Source organism: Leuresthes tenuis, unplaced genomic scaffold (genome assembly GCF_036924035.1).
Source record: "Leuresthes tenuis unplaced genomic scaffold, fLeuTen1.0.hap1 SCAF_16, whole genome shotgun sequence".
NCBI lineage: Eukaryota > Metazoa > Chordata > Actinopteri > Atheriniformes > Atherinopsidae > Leuresthes > Leuresthes tenuis.
In genome coordinates, this window is record NW_027325370.1 from 596627 (window position 1) to 614932 (window position 18306).

The following is an 18306-nucleotide window of genomic DNA, read 5'->3' on the forward strand; positions in this document are numbered from 1 at the left end:
GGGTCAGAACCTGCTGTGGCACCGCAGCAGGTGACGGGCCGGGGGGCAGAACCACTGTTTCAGATCGTCTTTGGGTCAGAACCTGCTGTGGCACCAGCAGGTGACGGGCCGGAGGGCAGAACCGCTGTTTCAGATCGTCTTTGGGTCAGAACCTGCTGTTTCAGATCGTCTTTGGGTCAGAACCTGCTGTGGCACCGCAGCAGGTGACGGGCCGGGGGGCAGAACCACTGTTTCAGATCGTCTTTGGGTCAGAACCTGCTGTGGCACCAGCAGGTGACGGGCCGGAGGGCAGAACCTGCTGTGGCACCAGCAGGTGACGGGCCGGGGGGCAGAACCGCTGTTTCAGATCGTCTTTGGGTCAGAACCTGCTGTGGCACCAGCAGGTGACGGGCCGGGGGGCAGAACCGCTGTTTCAGATCGTCTTTGGGTCAGAACCTGCTGTGGCACCAGCAGGTGACGGGCCGGGGGCAGAACCGCTGTTTCAGATCGTCTTTGGGTCAGAACCTGCTGTGGGACCGCAGCAGGTGACGGGCCGGAGGGCAGAACCGCTGTTTCAGATCGTCTTTGGGTCAGAACCTGCTGTGGGACCGCAGCAGGTGACGGGCCGGGGGGCAGAACCGCTGTTTCAGATCGTCTTTGGGTCAGAACCTGCACCTGTTTCCTGTTTTCAATCCCTTTGCTTTTTGTCCCAGGACAGCATGTTTTTTCTTCCAAAGACAGAACCAGAACCAGAACCAGAACCAGACATCAGTCAGCAGCTGTGTTCAGTCTGCTGCACAACAGGAACCGGAGCAGAGCCCCAACCAGAAGAGTTTAGGGTCATACTGTTCCTGCAGCATGTCAGACTGCGGCACCACCACAGGTCCTGGCCCTGATCCGAGTCCAGAACCCCAGAACCAGGATCTACAACAGAAGAACCGGAGAACTGGGGAAATGCCAACAGAGAACCATCTCTTACCCGACGATGACGATGACGAAGTCGAGCAGGTTCCAGCCGTTGCGAATGTAGGAGCTGGGGTGCATGACCAGACCGTAGGCCAGGATCTTCAGGAAGGTCTCTATGGTGAAGATGATGAGGAAGACGTACTCCACTTGTTCCTAAAACACAGAAGATTATTCATCGGAACCGAGAACACAGCAGGAACTACTTTCTGTTGGCTTTAACCGGAACTACTTTCTGCCATGTCTGTTAGTTTTGTTTGAACTTCTAAGTTCCTGTTCAGTCTTTAGTTTTACCCTGTTTTCCTCAGCCAGTCTTGCCCTGTCTCAGCTTCACATCCTGTTTCTGCATCACCTCCTCAGTATTTAGTCTCCAGGTTTTCTCGGCCCATTGCCAGATACTATAAATCACTTTAAATATCTGCCTTCGGGTCCTTCTTCTCCACCAGGCCACAGATTACTAATCTGTCATTATCTCTGCTACACGCACATAATTTTATTTTAACCATCATTATCAGGACATTTCAACTGTAATCTTCACTTTTTAACTTTAACATTTTCTCCAAAACAAAAGTGTTGATTCTCAAACAATCACACAAACATGTGAGTCCAGCGTCTCATTCTGCTGTTGGTCATCAGCTGAAGAAACACTTCAGAAGCAGCTGAAACCTTCCTCTGAGAACAGCTGGATGCTCTTTCTCAGCAGTTTTTCCCAGAAGCAGCTGAAACGTGGACTCATCTGCCCACAGAACACGTGTCCACTGTCTTTCTGTCCCTCTGAGATGAGCTGGAGTCCAGAGAACTGGGCCGTGGTTCTGCTCAGAGCTGATATATGGCTTCCTCCTGGTGTGATGCAGCTTCAGCTCACATTTCTGGATGCAGCCGTGGACTGTGTTGAGTGGAAATGCTTCTCCCAGCTCCTCCTGAGCCCATGTGGCTGTATGGATCATGGTGGCCTGACGGTTTCTCCTGCAGTGCTGCCTGAGGGCTCCGAGCTCATCCAGCAGGGCTTTCTGTCCTTGGCCTTTCCACACTGAGACTTCCCCAGACTCCCTGAATCTGTTCCCAATATTCTGCTCTGTAGATGCTGAAAGACCAAAGTTCTTTCCAGTCTGACTCTGAGGAATATTTCCTGAACTTATTGATGATTCTCTGATGGAGTTTGGCCCAAAGCGGTGAGCCACGACCCATCCTTGTTGGAGAGGCTGAACCTTTGGTGGAAGCTGCTTTTATACCCAATCCTGACACCCTCACCTGTCAGCAGGTAACCTGCTGCTTGGAGAAGCTCCAGAAGCTGTTGCTGTAGATTCTATAAACTTTCTGTCTTTCTTTTGGCTCCAGAACAGCTTTTATGAGTTTTCTAAATACAGTTTTCTATATTCTAAATACTTAGAAGTGGGGTTTGAAATGTTTCCTTAATTATTTTAAATCAAGGGGACAAATTCACAAAATAATTAGTGAGTATTTGATCTAAAGGAGCATCAATCCCACACTTTTCTAGACTGAAACTGGCCAAATAAGAGCGCTCAGAGTGATCCTCTCCATTCAGCTGAACACTAGCTGCAGATCTGGCTGATGATGCTCTTTAGGTTCATCTCCAACATCTAGTCTGCTTTGACTAATTTCGCTTGTGAAATATGAGTTTAGCTGCTTTAACTCGGACTGAATCAAACATTTAGTTCCAGCACAGTTAGTGCTGCGCGAGGCATCACTCCAACAGGAAGTGAATGCATGCAACAGTGAGTGCAACCCAACTGGAAACGAAGGTGGAGAGACACACAGAAAAGAGACAGAGCTGAAGCATCAGAGCAGAAACTCCTCCGAACTGATCACAGACCTGTCCATCATCTACTGCTCCAGCATTTATCTGTGACCACTGAACTCCAAACTCAGGCTGGGAACGCTGTGGAGCTTTATTCTGCAGGACAACCCTGCAGAGCAGAGCTCCCACATGACCTCCTGAAGTCTGGTCTGTAACAGGCTGGAAGCAGCTCCTCAGATGAAACCTCCAGCTCAGGCGTTTCAGATCGACACCATTTCCATCCCCAGTGCAGATTAGTTTAGCACAATGAGTGAAAGTAAGGGGAAACTGTTAGCGTGGCATCTCCAGAGCCGGAGTTCTGGGGCAAAGAGGAGAGGAAAAACACAGCTTCCAGACTCCTTCAGGAGCACAATGTGGGGCCAAAAAACCTCAAAAACCTCAAGAACAGCAAACATCGGCTCGCCATCCAACATAGAACTGAAAACATAAGCAAACGTTTGCTCGCTTCACACATAAAGACGGGAGTGTGCTGCTCATGTTTCTGCATTTAGCAGACGCTTTTATCCAAAGTGACTTACAGGTAGGCATGTAGGGTGAGGGGGCCTAAGGACCCCTACTGGAGGTAATACCTTTCATGCAGGGGATTTGAACCCAGGTCAATCAACCACTACGCTATCCTGTCGTCACACAGCTGCATGACAGTAGATACAAGTCCATAAGCCCAGAGAGTTCTACGTCTGGCTTTCAACCGGTGCCTCAGTTCACAGGACGTCATCGTGGTACCACAGCAGGTTGCCATGGAGAAGTCCTCAATCGGTCCCAGTCGGAGTCAACAATCACCAGGTGTCCGTGAAGAAAGGGATGGGGGGGGGTTCAGAGCGTCTCACAGCAGCGATCTCAGGGGGTTGTTTCAGGCCGAGGCCAGGAGCAGGAATGCTGATAAGATCCAAACTCCTTTGCAAAGCCACCAGCTTCTCCAGGATGTTTCCATGTTGGTGTTAATGACCACAGTCTGAGCGCCAATAGCTCCGCCCACTGCTTCAAACATGCTGGGCAGCTTAATGGGACCTGATGCTGTCTCTGACTTATACATTGTTCGATACACCAGAGCAACGCCTGATCCAATCAGCAGAAAGCCCGTTATCATGGATCTGAATATGTAAAGATCCTCGATGTCCTCAACAGAAAGAATCGCCGGGGACACGACCCTCCACTGCCCCCAGGAGTCCCTCCTGTAGCCAGCAGCAAACAGTCAGGGCAGGAAGGTTCCCCCGAACCCGAGCTCCTCATCGAGGAAATTCTGTCAAGACCAGTCGACTAATTCCATGATTTTAGTTTTGAAAGCAATGTGGAGAGAAGCACCGAAGTTTGAGACAGGACAGAAGAAGAGAAGCAGGGAAGACAGAAGAAGAGAAGCAGGGAAGATAGAAGAAGAGAAGCAGGGAAGACAGAAGAAGAGAAGCAGGGAAGACAGAAGAAGAGAAGCAGGGAAGATAGAAGAAGAGAAGCAGGGAAGATAGAAGAAGAGAAGCAGGGAAGATAGAAGAAGAGAAGCAGGGAAGACAGAAGAAGAGAAGCAGGGAAGACAGAAGAAGAGAAGCAGGGAAGATAGAAGAAGAGAAGCAGGGAAGACAGAAGAAGAGAAGCAGGGAAGATAGAGGAGAGATCATTGACTTAGTAACTCTCTTATCATATTCATAACTTTGTGCTCACCAGGTCGTGGTTGGTGGAGTTTGAGTCATCCTCAGGAAATGGTTTGGAAACTCCCAGAGCGACACAGTTAGCAAAGATGGCTAACAGGATGAAGATATCAAATGGTCTGAGAGAGCGCTAAGGAAGCCCAACAAGAGGTGAAAAGGCTTAACACCATGGAGAAGCTTTTCTTTTCTGTTTAAATCTGACTGACAGACTTAAATAATGGCAAAATGTCACCAAAACTGTGGAAAATGATTTTTTTTTACTGTGGTTTTTTAGCTTTTTACCTGTTTCTATTCAAGTTCTGATCAAAGGGGTCTCAAAGATTTTGCAGTCGGACCTGATCCTGAACTTGTCCTTAATGTGTGTTTCCAGAGCCACTAAAAACAGCTGCATTCAAACCTCTGTAAAGCCCTTTGAATCACCTTGTTGTTGAATTGTGCTATAAAATAAACTGCCTTGCTTTGTTAGTAAAACACCATCAGAAACGAGACACTTCCTGTCAAGCAATAAACCTCCAATAATCATCAATAATTCCATCATGTCAGCTCAGGGTGGAGCAGCATGATCGCCGCTGCTGATTGGTCAGACTAAAGGATACTTCCACTCCACGATGGAGAGTGCAGCCCGTCTGATTGGGTTGTTCAGCTTCAGACAGTATAAGGCTCGAGGAGCTCGTTGGACCTGATTACTGCCCTGTACCTGAGGAGGAAGTGACATCATCAGCTTCAGTTACATTCGTCCTGTGATTTATTTTGTCATAAAGGATAAATTATAGTAATGATTAGAAAATAATGTTGTCTCACATGTTTCTTAGCATGTTGTCTCACCTGTTTTTTAGCATGTTGTCTCACATGTTTCTTAGCATGTTGTCTCACCTGTTTGTTAGCATGTTGTCTCACCAGGTTATTAGCATGTTGTCTCACCTGTTTTTTAGCATGTTGTCTCACATGTTTCTTAGCATGTTGTCTCACCTGTTTTTTAGCATGTTGTCTCACCTGTTTCTTAGCATGTTGTCTCACCAGGTTATTAGCATGTTGTCTCACCTGTTTTTTAGCATGTTGTCTCAAATGTTTCTTAGCATGTTGTCTCAAATGTTTCTTAGCATGTTGTCTCACATGTTTCTTAGCATGTTGTCTCACATGTTTCTTAGCATGTTGTCTCACATGTTTCTTAGCATGTTGTCTCAAATGTTTCTTAGCATGTTGTCTCACATGTTTCTTAGCATGTTGTCTCACATGTTTCTTAGCATGTTGTTTCACCTGTTTCTTAGCATGTTGTCTCACATGTTTCTTAGCATGTTGTCTCACATGTTTCTTAGCATGTTGTCTCACCTGTTTCTTAGCATGTTGTCTCACCAGGTTATTAGCATGTTGTCTCACATGTTTCTTAGCATGTTGTCTCACCAGGTTATTAGCATGTTGTCTCACCTGTTTTTTAGCATGTTGTCTCACATGTTTCTTAGCATGTTGTCTCACCTGTTTTTTAGCATGTTGTCTCACCTGTTTCTTAGCATGTTGTCTCACCTGTTTCTTAGCATGTTGTCTCAAATGTTTCTTAGCATGTTGTCTCACATGTTTCTTAGCATGTTGTCTCACATGTTTCTTAGCATGTTGTCTCACATGTTTCTTAGCATGTTGTCTCACCTGTTTCTTAGCATGTTGTCTCACCAGGTTATTAGCATGTTGTCTCACATGTTTCTTAGCATGTTGTCTCACCAGGTTATTAGCATGTTGTCTCACCTGTTTTTTAGCATGTTGTCTCACATGTTTCTTAGCATGTTGTCTCACCTGTTTCTTAGCATGTTGTCTCAAATGTTTCTTAGCATGTTGTCTCACATGTTTCTTAGCATGTTGTCTCACATGTTTCTTAGCATGTTGTCTCACCTGTGTATTAGCATGTTGTCTCACATGTTTCTTAGCATGTTGTCTCACGTGTTTCTTAGCATGTTGTCATGCCTGTTTCTTAGCATGTTGTCTCACCCGTTTCTTAGCATGTTGTTTCACCTGTTTCTTAGCATGTTGTCTCAACTGTTTCTTAGCATGTTGTTTCAACTGTTTCTTAGCATGTTGTTTCACCTGTTTCTTAGCATGTTGTCATGCCTGTTTTTTAGCATGTTGTCATGCCTGTTTTTTAGCATGTTGTCTCACCTGTGTATTAGCATGTTGTCTCATTTGTTTCTTAGCATGTTGTCTCACCTGTTTTTTAGCATGTTGTCTCACCTGTTTGTTAGCATGTTGTCTCAACTGTTTCTTAGCATGTTGTTTCACCTGTTTCTTAGCATGTTGTTTCACCTGTTTCTTAGCATGTTGTCTCAACTGTTTCTTAGCATGTTGTTTCACCTGTTTCTTAGCATGTTGTCTCAACTGTTTCTTAGCATGTTGTTTCAACTGTTTCTTAGCATGTTGTTTCACCTGTTTCTTAGCATGTTGTCATGCCTGTTTTTTAGCATGTTGTCTCACCTGTGTATTAGCATGTTGTCTCATTTGTTTCTTAGCATGTTGTCTCACCTGTTTTTTAGCATGTTGTCTCACCTGTTTGTTAGCATGTTGTCTCACCTGTTTTTTAGCATGTTGTCTCACCTGTTTGTTAGCATGTTGTCTCACCTGTTTTTTAGCATGTTGTTTCACCTGTTTCTTAGCATGTTGTCATGCCTGTTTTTTAGCATGTTGTTTCAACTGTTTTTTAGCATGTTGTCTCACATGTTTCTTAGCATGTTGTCTCATTTGTTTCTTAGCATGTTGTCTCACCTGTGTATTAGCATGTTGTCTCACCTGTGTATTAGCATGTTGTCTCACCTGTTTTTTAGCATGTTGTCTCACCTGTTTGTTAGCATGTTGTCTCACCTGTTTTTTAGCATGTTGTTTCACCTGTTTCTTAGCATGTTGTCATGCCTGTTTTTTAGCATGTTGTCTCACCTGTTTGTTAGCATGTTGTCTCACCTGTTTTTTAGCATGTTGTTTCACCTGTTTCTTAGCATGTTGTCATGCCTGTTTTTTAGCATGTTGTTTCAACTGTTTTTTAGCATGTTGTCTCATTTGTTTCTTAGCATGTTGTCTCACCTGTTTTTTAGCATGTTGTCTCACCTGTTTCTTAGCATGTTGTCTCACCTGTGTATTAGCATGTTGTCTCACCTGTTTCTTAGCATGTTGTCTCACCTGTTTTTTAGCATGTTGTCTCACCTGTTTCTTAGCATGTTGTCTCACCTGTTTTTTAGCATGTTGTCTCACCTGTGTATTAGCATGTTGTCTCACCTGTTTTTTAGCATGTTGGCCTCTTCTTCTCTGTGTTCCAGTTGAACTCGTGGTTGAGTGAAGCGTATCTGTTCTTGTCATCTTGCCACCTCCCTCATTCTCTCCGTCAAGCTCCTCATCCCACTCTGCATCCCTCTCCTCACCTCCTCCTCCTTCTTCTTCTCCTCCATCCCCTTCCCCTCCCTCTTCCTCTTCCTCCCCCTCCCCCCCTCCATCTTCTCCATCCACTGTTTTGGTGTAGCCATTACGACCACTCGCTGGAGTCAAAAAAACACACAGAACACATGCATTCCTGTTATTTCTAAATCAAACCTGAACCTTCAGTTCAAACCTGCCAATTTTCTGATTGTCGACTGAAAACAGTTTGTTAGTAAAGATGTAGATGAAGTGGTTGGAGTGTTTGTTGAGGGATTAATTGTAGATATACATCATATATCATTCTGGTTGGTAGCTTTTTATTACTAATGGATAATAATTTCTTTGGTTTCACTGACACAGTGAGGGTCCTGGCTTTGGCTTCAGGAAGCAGACACCCTCTCTACCTTTAAGATCAGGCTGAAACTTTCCTTTCTGATAAAGCTTATAGTTAGGGATGGCTCAGGTGAGCCTGAAACATCCCATAGTTCTGCTGCTATAGGCTCAGGCAGGAGTCTTTTTCTCCTCACTGTGCTGCTCAAAGCAGATTGTTGGCTTTCTTTAAGCAAAGCACAGTGAGGTTGTTGAAATTCAGCTGAGCTGAATGTGTAATACAGCTTCAGTAATTGGATGTTTGGCTTGGACCCCTTTGTTACCTCTGCAGGTGCAGAACATTAGAAAGCACATCGAACCAGTTCTTCAGACGTTCAGAATAAACTCATAACGAGGAGGTCCACAAATATCTTTGTTTTCCTGCAAGGTTACACAGAAGAGGAAGACCAGGGGAGAGGAGGTCAAATGAACTGAGGGAGGAAGAGGAGGAGATAAGTGACAGATTCCAGAGTGAATATTGTAGTGAACAGCTGTGACCTAGATCTGCGTGTGTGATCTAGGCCGTGATTTATCTGTTAAAACCTGAGGACTCTGCACACACATGCACGCTTTGTCTTTATGCATTTGTTTGGGCTCTCATCATCATCATGTGCAGTTTAACAGCCGACTTTAACCCTGAACCTGATCCAACCTGAGCCTCACAACCACCAAGAAGTCCTCATGGAGACACGCAGCTTCACCCAGTGACCAAATCACCTTCTTTTGCTGTTATTTCCTAGATTTCCTTTTTCCCAGAATGCCTTGCTGATGTGTCGAGCTGTTGGTTTGTTTACAGGCAGGTAGAGCGGCACACCGATGACACGTTCAAGGTCAGTGGGAAAGCACGCCGTCACTCACACCTGTGAAGTTTCAGCGAAGCTGTTACCGCCCCACAGGTTCAGATTGTTTTAAAGGTCTGACGGCATCTTAGACCTCTCTGCTGAGGAGTTTCAGCCAAGGTTGTCCCCTGACTGCTGCTGTTCTGCCCTCATTCTCCATAAATTCCACCTGATCTTCTTCTCTAAGCTCTGTCCCAAATGAGGAGAATGTCCAACTAATCCAAACTGCCTCAACCCCACAGGTTTCAGTGTCATGTGACTTGGTGGCGTTCTCCTGTTCCAGAGAAAGTCTACGAACTTTTCTAACCAGCATGCATTGCTCCAAGAGTATCAGGCATCACTCGAGGTTGGAGTGAAGCTGACTGTGGTAACTGCTACAGGCATGCCGTTCCTCTGCTGGAACCCAGCGTGCTCTCATGGCTGATTAGCCTTTTGCACTTTTTATCCAACTGTCATTTTTAATCTCTGGTTCCCGTTTTTATGGGATGTTAGGAGGACTTGAAGTGTTCACTGACAGAGTGAATTTTAGCTGTTGTTTTGCCTTGTTTTTGTCAACTGATTCATGGTCTCCTCAGGCGGAGGATCTCTGCAGAGATTAGATGAGTTCTTTATCCTTTCCATGGGAGGTCCGGTTAGCTCTCTTCTGATGAGGTAAGATGGTTCGGAGCTGCTCAGTTAGCTCAGTAATCAGCACATTTTGCTGGGTGTACAGGCAGCAGAGTTCAGTGTTTCAGTGTGTACTGAACTCAGAGCCGACAGTTTTCCTGCAGGTTTGACTTCTGTCCAATGAGCAGCTGAGGTTTGGACAGCAGAGGTCACATGACTGGGACGAGAGGGGGTCAGCGCAATAACAAAGTGTTTGAGCCTTTTGGTGCCAAAAAGATGTGCTTGTTAACCTATTGCTGTTTGTAAGAGGCAGAGAGCATTCATCTGCCAATTGGAAGGTCAGGAGTTTGATTCCCAGCTTCCCCAGACCATATGTCAAAGTGTCCGTAGGCGTGAACCAATGCGTTCATCACGTGTGATAGACAATAAGTCGTGATGTGCAAGTGTGTGTGAACGGTTGAATGTGGCTTGCAGTGTTTAAGCATGCCAATTAGACTAGAAAAACACTATCTCAGCCGTGTGCTAACAAACAGCAAGTCACCATCATAAAATCAGCTGAGGGGCCCTTATACACATAGGCTGTTTCATCTGTTCCCACCTCCCTTTGCCAGCGCAAAGACAAATCAAATCCCCCCAGTGTCACTGGGTCCAGTGTTATTGGGTCCAGTGTTTTAGGGTCCAGTGTTATTGGGTCCAGTGTTATTGGGTCCAGTGTTTTAGGGTCCAGTGTTTTAGGGTCCAGTGTTATTGGGTCCAGTGTTATTGGGTCCAGTGTTATTGGGTCCAGTGTCACTGGGTCCAGTGTTATTGGGTCCAGTGTTATTGGATCCAGTGTTATTGGGTCCAGTGTTTTAGGGTCCATTGTTATTGGGTCCAGTGTTTTAGGGTCCAGTGTTATTGGGTCCAGTGTTACTGGGTCCAGTGTTTTTTGGTCCATTGTTATTGGATCCAGTGTTTTAGGGTCCAGTGTTTTAGGGTCCAGTGTTACTGGGTCCAGTGTTTTAGGGTCCAGTGTTATTGGGTCCAGTGTTATTGGGTCCAGTGTCACTGGGTCCAGTGTTATTGGGTCCAGTGTTATTGGATCCAGTGTTATTGGGTCCAGTGTTTTAGGGTCCATTGTTATTGGGTCCAGTGTTTTAGGGTCCAGTGTTATTGGGTCCAGTGTTATTGGGTCCAGTGTTATTGGGTCCAGTGTCACTGGGTCCAGTGTTATTGGGTCCAGTGTTATTGGATCCAGTGTTATTGGGTCCAGTGTTTTAGGGTCCATTGTTATTGGGTCCAGTGTTTTAGGGTCCAGTGTTATTGGGTCCAGTGTTACTGGGTCCAGTGTTTTTTGGTCCATTGTTATTGGATCCAGTGTTTTAGGGTCCAGTGTTTTAGGGTCCAGTGTTACTGGGTCCAGTGTTTTAGGGTCCAGTGTTATTGGGTCCAGTGTTATTGGGTCCAGTGTCACTGGGTCCAGTGTTTTAGGGTCCAGTGTTATTGGGTCCAGTGTTATTGGGTCCAGTGTTATTGGGTCCAGTGTTATTGGATCCAGTGTTATTGGGTCCAGTGTTTTAGGGTCCATTGTTATTGGGTCCAGTGTTTTAGGGTCCATTGTTATTGGGTCCAGTGTTTTAGGGTCCATTGTTATTGGGTCCAGTGTTTTAGGGTCCAGTGTTATTGGGTCCAGTGTTACTGGGTCCAGTGTTTTTTGGTCCATTGTTATTGGATCCAGTGTTTTAGGGTCCAGTGTTACTGGGTCCAGTGTTTTAGGGTCCATTGTTATTGGGTCCAGTGTTATTGGGTCCATTGTTATTGGGTCCAGTGTTTTAGGGTCCAGTGTTACTGGGTCCAGTGTTACTGGGTCCAGTGTTACTGGGTCCAGTGTTACTGGGTCCAGTGTTTTAGGGTCCAGTGTTTTTGGGTCCATTGTTATTGGGTCCAGTGTTTTAGGGTCCAGTGTTACTGGGTCCAGTGTTTTAGGGTCCAGTGTTACTGGGTCCAGTGTTTTAGGGTCCAGTGTTATTGGGTCCAGTGTTTTAGGGTCCAGTGTTTTAGGGTCCAGTGTTATTGGGTCCAGTGTTTTAGGGTCCATTGTTATTGGGTCCAGTGTTATTGGGTCCATTGTTATTGGGTCCAGTGTTTTAGGGTCCAGTGTTTTAGGGTCCAGTGTTACTGGGTCCAGTGTTACTGGGTCCAGTGTTTTAGGGTCCAGTGTTATTGGGTCCAGTGTTACTGGGTCCAGTGTTTTAGGGTCCATTGTTATTGGGTCCAGTGTTATTGGGTCCATTGTTATTGGGTCCAGTGTTTTAGGGTCCAGTGTTTTAGGGTCCAGTGTTACTGGGTCCAGTGTTTTAGGGTCCAGTGTTACTGGGTCCAGTGTTTTAGGGTCCAGTGTTATTGGGTCCAGTGTTTTTTGGTCCATTGTTACTGGGTCCAGTGTTTTAGGGTCCAGTGTTATTGGGTCCATTGTTATTGGATCCAGTGTTTTAGGGTCCAGTGTTTTAGGGTCCAGTGTTTTAGGGTCCAGTGTTATTGGGTCCAGTGTTTTAGGGTCCAGTGTTACTGGGTCCAGTGTTTTAGGGTCCATTGTTATTGGGTCCAGTGTTATTGGGTCCATTGTTATTGGGTCCATTGTTATTGGATCCAGTGTTTTAGGGTCCAGTGTTATTGGGTCCAGTGTTTTAGGGTCCATTGTTATTGGGTCCAGTGTTATTGGGTCCATTGTTATTGGGTCCAGTGTTATTGGGTCCAGTGTTTTAGGGTCCAGTGTTATTGGGTCCAGTGTTTTTTGGTCCATTGTTATTGGGTCCATTGTTATTGGATCCAGTGTTTTAGGGTCCAGTGTTATTGGGTCCAGTGTTTTAGGGTCCATTGTTATTGGGTCCAGTGTTATTGGGTCCATTGTTATTGGGTCCAGTGTTATTGGGTCCAGTGTTTTAGGGTCCAGTGTTACTGGGTCCAGTGTTACTGGGTCCAGTGTTTTAGGGTCCAGTGTTATTGGGTCCAGTGTTTTTTGGTCCATTGTTACTGGGTCCAGTGTTTTTTGGTCCATTGTTATTGGGTCCATTGTTATTGGATCCAGTGTTTTAGGGTCCAGTGTTTTAGGGTCCAGTGTTTTAGGGTCCAGTGTTATTGGGTCCAGTGTTTTAGGGTCCAGTGTTACTGGGTCCAGTGTTTTAGGGTCCATTGTTATTGGGTCCAGTGTTATTGGGTCCATTGTTATTGGGTCCATTGTTATTGGATCCAGTGTTTTAGGGTCCAGTGTTATTGGGTCCAGTGTTTTAGGGTCCATTGTTATTGGGTCCAGTGTTATTGGGTCCATTGTTATTGGGTCCAGTGTTTTTGGATCCAGTGTTTTTGGATCCAGTGTTTTAGGGTCCAGTGTTATTGGGTCCAGTGTTTTTGGATCCAGTGTTTTTGGATCCAGTGTTTTTGGATCCAGTGTTTTAGGGTCCAGTGTTATTGGGTCCAGTGTTTTTGGATCCAGTGTTTTTGGATCCAGTGTTATTGGATCCAGTGTTTTTGGATCCAGTGTTTTTGGATCCAGTGTTTTTGGATCCAGTGTTACTGGGTCCAGTGTTTTAGGGTCCAGTGTTATTGGGTCCAGTGTTTTTGGATCCAGTGTTTTAGGGTCCAGTGTTTTTGGATCCAGTGTTTTTGGATCCAGTGTTTTTGGATCCAGTGTTTTAGGGTCCAGTGTTATTGGGTCCAGTGTTTTTGGATCCAGTGTTTTTGGATCCAGTGTTATTGGATCCAGTGTTTTTGGATCCAGTGTTTTTGGATCCAGTGTTTTTGGATCCAGTGTTACTGGGTCCAGTGTTTTAGGGTCCAGTGTTATTGGGTCCAGTGTTTTTGGATCCAGTGTTTTAGGGTCCAGTGTTTTTGGATCCAGTGTTATTGGATCCAGTGTTTTTGGATCCAGTGTTTTTGGATCCAGTGTTTTTGGATCCAGTGTTACTGGGTCCAGTGTTTTAGGGTCCAGTGTTTTTGGGTCCAGTGTTATTGGGTCCAGTGTTTTAGGGTCCAGTGTTATTGGGTCCAGTGTTTTTGGATCCAGTGTTTTTGGATCCAGTGTTTTTGGATCCAGTGTTTTAGGGTCCAGTGTTATTGGGTCCAGTGTTTTAGGGTCCAGTGTTTTTGGATCCAGTGTTATTGGATCCAGTGTTTTAGGGTCCAGTGTTATTGGATCCAGTGTTATTGGGTCCAGTGTTTTAGGGTCCATTGTTATTGGGTCCAGTGTTATTGGGTCCAGTGTTTTAGGGTCCAGTGTTTTAGGGTCCAGTGTTTTAGGGTCCAGTGTTATTGGGTCCAGTGTTATTGGGTCCAGTGTTATTGGGTCCAGTGTTTTAGGGTCCAGTGTTTTAGGGTCCAGTGTTTTAGGGTCCAGTGTTATTGGATCCAGTGTTTTTTGGTCCAGTGTTATTGGGTCCAGTGTTTTAGGGTCCAGTGTTTTAGGGTCCAGTGTTACTGGGTCCAGTGTTTTAGGGTCCAGTGTTACTGGGTCCAGTGTTTTAGGGTCCAGTGTTATTGGGTCCAGTGTTACTGGGTCCAGTGTTACTGGGTCCATTGTTATTGGGTCCAGTGTTACTGGGTCCATTGTTTTTTGGTCCATTGTTATTGGGTCCAGTGTTATTGGGTCCATTGTTATTGGGTCCATTGTTATTGGATCCAGTGTTTTAGGGTCCAGTGTTTTAGGGTCCAGTGTTATTGGGTCCAGTGTTTTAGGGTCCAGTGTTATTGGGTCCAGTGTTTTTGGATCCAGTGTTTTTGGATCCAGTGTTACTGGGTCCAGTGTTTTAGGGTCCAGTGTTATTGGGTCCAGTGTTTTTGGATCCAGTGTTTTTGGATCCAGTGTTTTAGGGTCCAGTGTTATTGGGTCCAGTGTTTTTGGGTCCAGTGTTTTAGGGTCCAGTGTTTTAGGGTCCAGTGTTATTGGGTCCAGTGTTTTAGGGTCCAGTGTTTTTGGATCCAGTGTTTTAGGGTCCAGTGTTATTGGGTCCAGTGTTTTTGGATCCAGTGTTTTTGGATCCAGTGTTTTAGGGTCCAGTGTTATTGGGTCCAGTGTTTTAGGGTCCAGTGTTTTTGGATCCAGTGTTTTTGGATCCAGTGTTTTAGGGTCCAGTGTTATTGGGTCCAGTGTTTTTGGATCCAGTGTTTTTGGATCCAGTGTTTTAGGGTCCAGTGTTATTGGGTCCAGTGTTTTAGGGTCCAGTGTTATTGGGTCCAGTGTTTTTGGATCCAGTGTTACTGGGTCCAGTGTTTTAGGGTCCAGTGTTATTGGGTCCAGTGTTTTTGGATCCAGTGTTTTTGGATCCAGTGTTTTAGGGTCCAGTGTTATTGGGTCCAGTGTTTTAGGGTCCAGTGTTTTTGGATCCAGTGTTTTTGGATCCAGTGTTTTAGGGTCCAGTGTTATTGGGTCCAGTGTTTTAGGGTCCAGTGTTTTTGGATCCAGTGTTATTGGATCCAGTGTTATTGGATCCAGTGTTTTTGGATCCAGTGTTTTTGGATCCAGTGTCACTGGGTCCAGTGTTTTTGGATCCAGTGTTTTTGGATCCAGTGTTTTTGGATCCAGTGTTTTAGGGTCCAGTGTTATTGGGTCCAGTGTTTTAGGGTCCAGTGTTATTGGGTCCAGTGTTTTTGGATCCAGTGTTACTGGGTCCAGTGTTTTAGGGTCCAGTGTTATTGGGTCCAGTGTTTTTGGATCCAGTGTTTTTGGATCCAGTGTTTTAGGGTCCAGTGTTATTGGGTCCAGTGTTTTAGGGTCCAGTGTTTTTGGATCCAGTGTTTTTGGATCCAGTGTTTTAGGGTCCAGTGTTATTGGGTCCAGTGTTTTAGGGTCCAGTGTTTTTGGATCCAGTGTTATTGGATCCAGTGTTATTGGATCCAGTGTTTTTGGATCCAGTGTTTTTGGATCCAGTGTCACTGGGTCCAGTGTTTTTGGATCCAGTGTTTTTGGATCCAGTGTTATTGGGTCCAGTGTTTTTGGATCCAGTGTTACTGGGTCCAGTGTTTTTGGATCCAGTGTTATTGGATCCAGTGTTTTTGGATCCAGTGTTATTGGGTCCAGTGTTTTAGGGTCCAGTGTTATTGGGTCCAGTGTTATTGGGTCCAGGGTTATTGGATCCAGTGTTTTTGGATCCAGTGTTATTGGGTCCAGTGTTTTTGGGTCCAGTGTTATTGGGTCCAGTGTTATTCACTCTGTAAGTTTTGGCTCAACTTTTTGGAAACATATTAACCTACAATAATCCCACTGATGATGATAATCATCAACTCCACAGAAGACTGAACAGTCTAACAGACCCTTAAACCTGGTTGAAGTTTAACTTAATCATTACTCATGAAAATAAGACGGACGTCACTTGGTTTTAGGCAGTTCGGCTGTTCTGAGCCTTTTGGCTCCATATAGTATGTTTTTGACAGTTTTTAAGTTCTCATCTCCATCTCAAAGAGCTGGAGAAGGTTATTCGGGCCTTTTCACCTCTCTGTAAGTTGGTGTCGAGCAGGTTACGGGTTGAAGTCTTGGAAATTCATCACATCAACGAGGTCCCCACAAAGACATGAGCACAAACACATCTGTGTATGTGTGTGTTAGCAGGACATCCCATCCTCCAGCCGCCTTGTTAACTTTGTACTTTTCAGGCTCAGTGTGTGTGCGTTTGTCACGATGCCTTCCAGCCCCGTCCAGCTGGATGGTCATCAGCTCTTTGGTGATGACGGTATTCTTCTTCATCACTGATCAGATTATGGTCCAGCAGCAGCCACAGTTTGTGAACATCATCACGTCTGATATCAGCTATCACCTGCATCTTTGTGACATCAGTTCTTCTAAATGAATTCTGTGGTTGCTGTGACTGTTCTGTTGCTCGATTACTGCACATTTTTATGGCTGCAGCATGAACATTTCCATCCAGATGCAGCACATATCGAAACAACAGCTCCACTGGAAGCTCGAAGAATGAAAAAACTTTTGAGAAATGAAATGCGTCGTATCAGCAGCAGAAAGATGGCTTTGAGAAACTGTTTTATGAAGGAACAGGTGAATATTTCCGTCTGTATTTTAATGAGATGGTGTATTTGTGAAAGGATTCAGCAGATCAGGTCAGAGGTCATCATGTCATCAGGAGCACAGCGAGAGGTTGAGCTGCATCTTCTGAGTGAAATAAAAGAGTTTGTACAAATAGGAACAGAAAATGTCCAGTTATTTTCTGGGTTTTGGTTAATTGTTTATTTCCGTGTAGAACCACATTTTCTCTTGCATTGAATAGTTTTTTAAAGGCTGCCACATTCCCAGAGACTGTTCCCCAAACTCCTTCCACTGTTTCAAACTGAAAATAAAGGGCAGAATCGAGTCCTCCGAAGCTGCATTTTTAGTTTAATTTGAGCTGTTTCTCTGCTGAATAATGCATCCTCTTACACAATCTGAGTCCAAATGTTTCAGTTTCATCTCAGATTCTGAGCTGTTTGAAATAATTTATTCAGTTTTTTTCTTAATTCAATCTGTGCAGAAACCTTTTAGATAAAAGAGTCTCGTAATGCAGCTGCTCAGTGCTTCTCTGAAGATGAATCCAGGTTGGAAGAAGCCCTCAGGTTTTCCTCCCAACTGTCACAAAGTGCTGCTCAAACCTTGTTATGTAAAGTAGCCTGAGATGACATATTTAGTTATCAGATGATATTTAAATAGTTTTTAGTGAAAATAAAGTACCTGAGTGAATGTTTTTACATCTTAAATACAAACTCATCAAACTAACATCATAAGAATATAAAATCATCACATTAGTCCAGTTTTCTGCAACATGAACAGAAAACAGAAGGTAAAAACTGAGCCTCCTGAAAATTCCAATCTCTTGTAAATCCTCCTCTTCCTCTGTGAGTCGACAGAAGAGCGACCAGCGGCGGCTGCAGATGAGCCAGATGTTCCCCACAGAGGAGCGAAGCAGCTGCAGGCGAACAGTTTACCAAACCAACCGTGAGTGTTAAACTGAAGAGCCGCAGCCTGACAGCTCCCTTCATTCCAGTCTTAAACGCTGGACTCTGATTGGCTGCTCCATGAGCCCAAAGAAACTGCTTATTGTTTGAAATTAAACTCAAATTATTCTGTGATAGATTTTTTTATAATAACAAGAATTATATGACAGCTTGTTATTATGCAAGAAATAAAGAATCTTCAGCCAAATTTTGTTTAACTTGCAGAATCTGTGTTTAAATGTGAGTTTTACATAAATTCATGAATGATAGCAGCAGAGACCCCAGCACAGAGCCTTGTAGAACACCCATCTACAAACTGAACTGATTGAAAAACAGCAGAACTGAACTCAAATTAAATCACAAATTAACTTGGATTTAAATTAATGGATGAATTAATCACAATAAAACAGAAAAACTACAAAATAAAACAGAAAAACCACAAAATAAAACAGAAAAACCACAAAATAAAACAGAAAAACCACAAAATAAAACAGAAAAACTACAAAATAAAACAGAAAAACCACAAAATAAAACAGAAAAACCACAAAATAAAACAGAAAAACTGCTAAATAAAATAGGAAAAACCACAAAATAACATGAAATAAAACAGAAAAAAACAAAATAACATGAAATAAAACAGAAAAACATAAAATAACACAAAGTCTAAACACTACTTGTTTTCTGGTGTTCTGAGTTTCGAGGTTTATTCTAAACCAGCCTGTGAGGCGTTCAGGGAACATCTGGGAAGTCCATA

General features: G+C 44.3%; 1 protein-coding gene across 4 annotated transcripts in view; it reads right to left on the reverse strand.

The window, feature by feature from the left end:
• cacna1fb (calcium channel, voltage-dependent, L type, alpha 1F subunit) overlaps positions 1-18306 on the reverse strand; it is a 63610-nt gene that overhangs the window by 36312 nt on the left and 8992 nt on the right. For all 4 annotated transcript variants that reach the window (XM_072366583.1, XM_072366584.1, XM_072366585.1 and 1 more), the window contains exons 2-5: positions 7651-7907; positions 4998-5098; positions 4415-4520; positions 959-1098 (exon numbers count right to left, since the gene is read on the reverse strand). In XM_072366583.1, coding sequence (XP_072222684.1) covers positions 959-1098; positions 4415-4520; positions 4998-5098; positions 7651-7907 — 604 coding nt within the window. The remainder of the gene's footprint in view (positions 1-958; positions 1099-4414; positions 4521-4997; positions 5099-7650; positions 7908-18306) is intronic.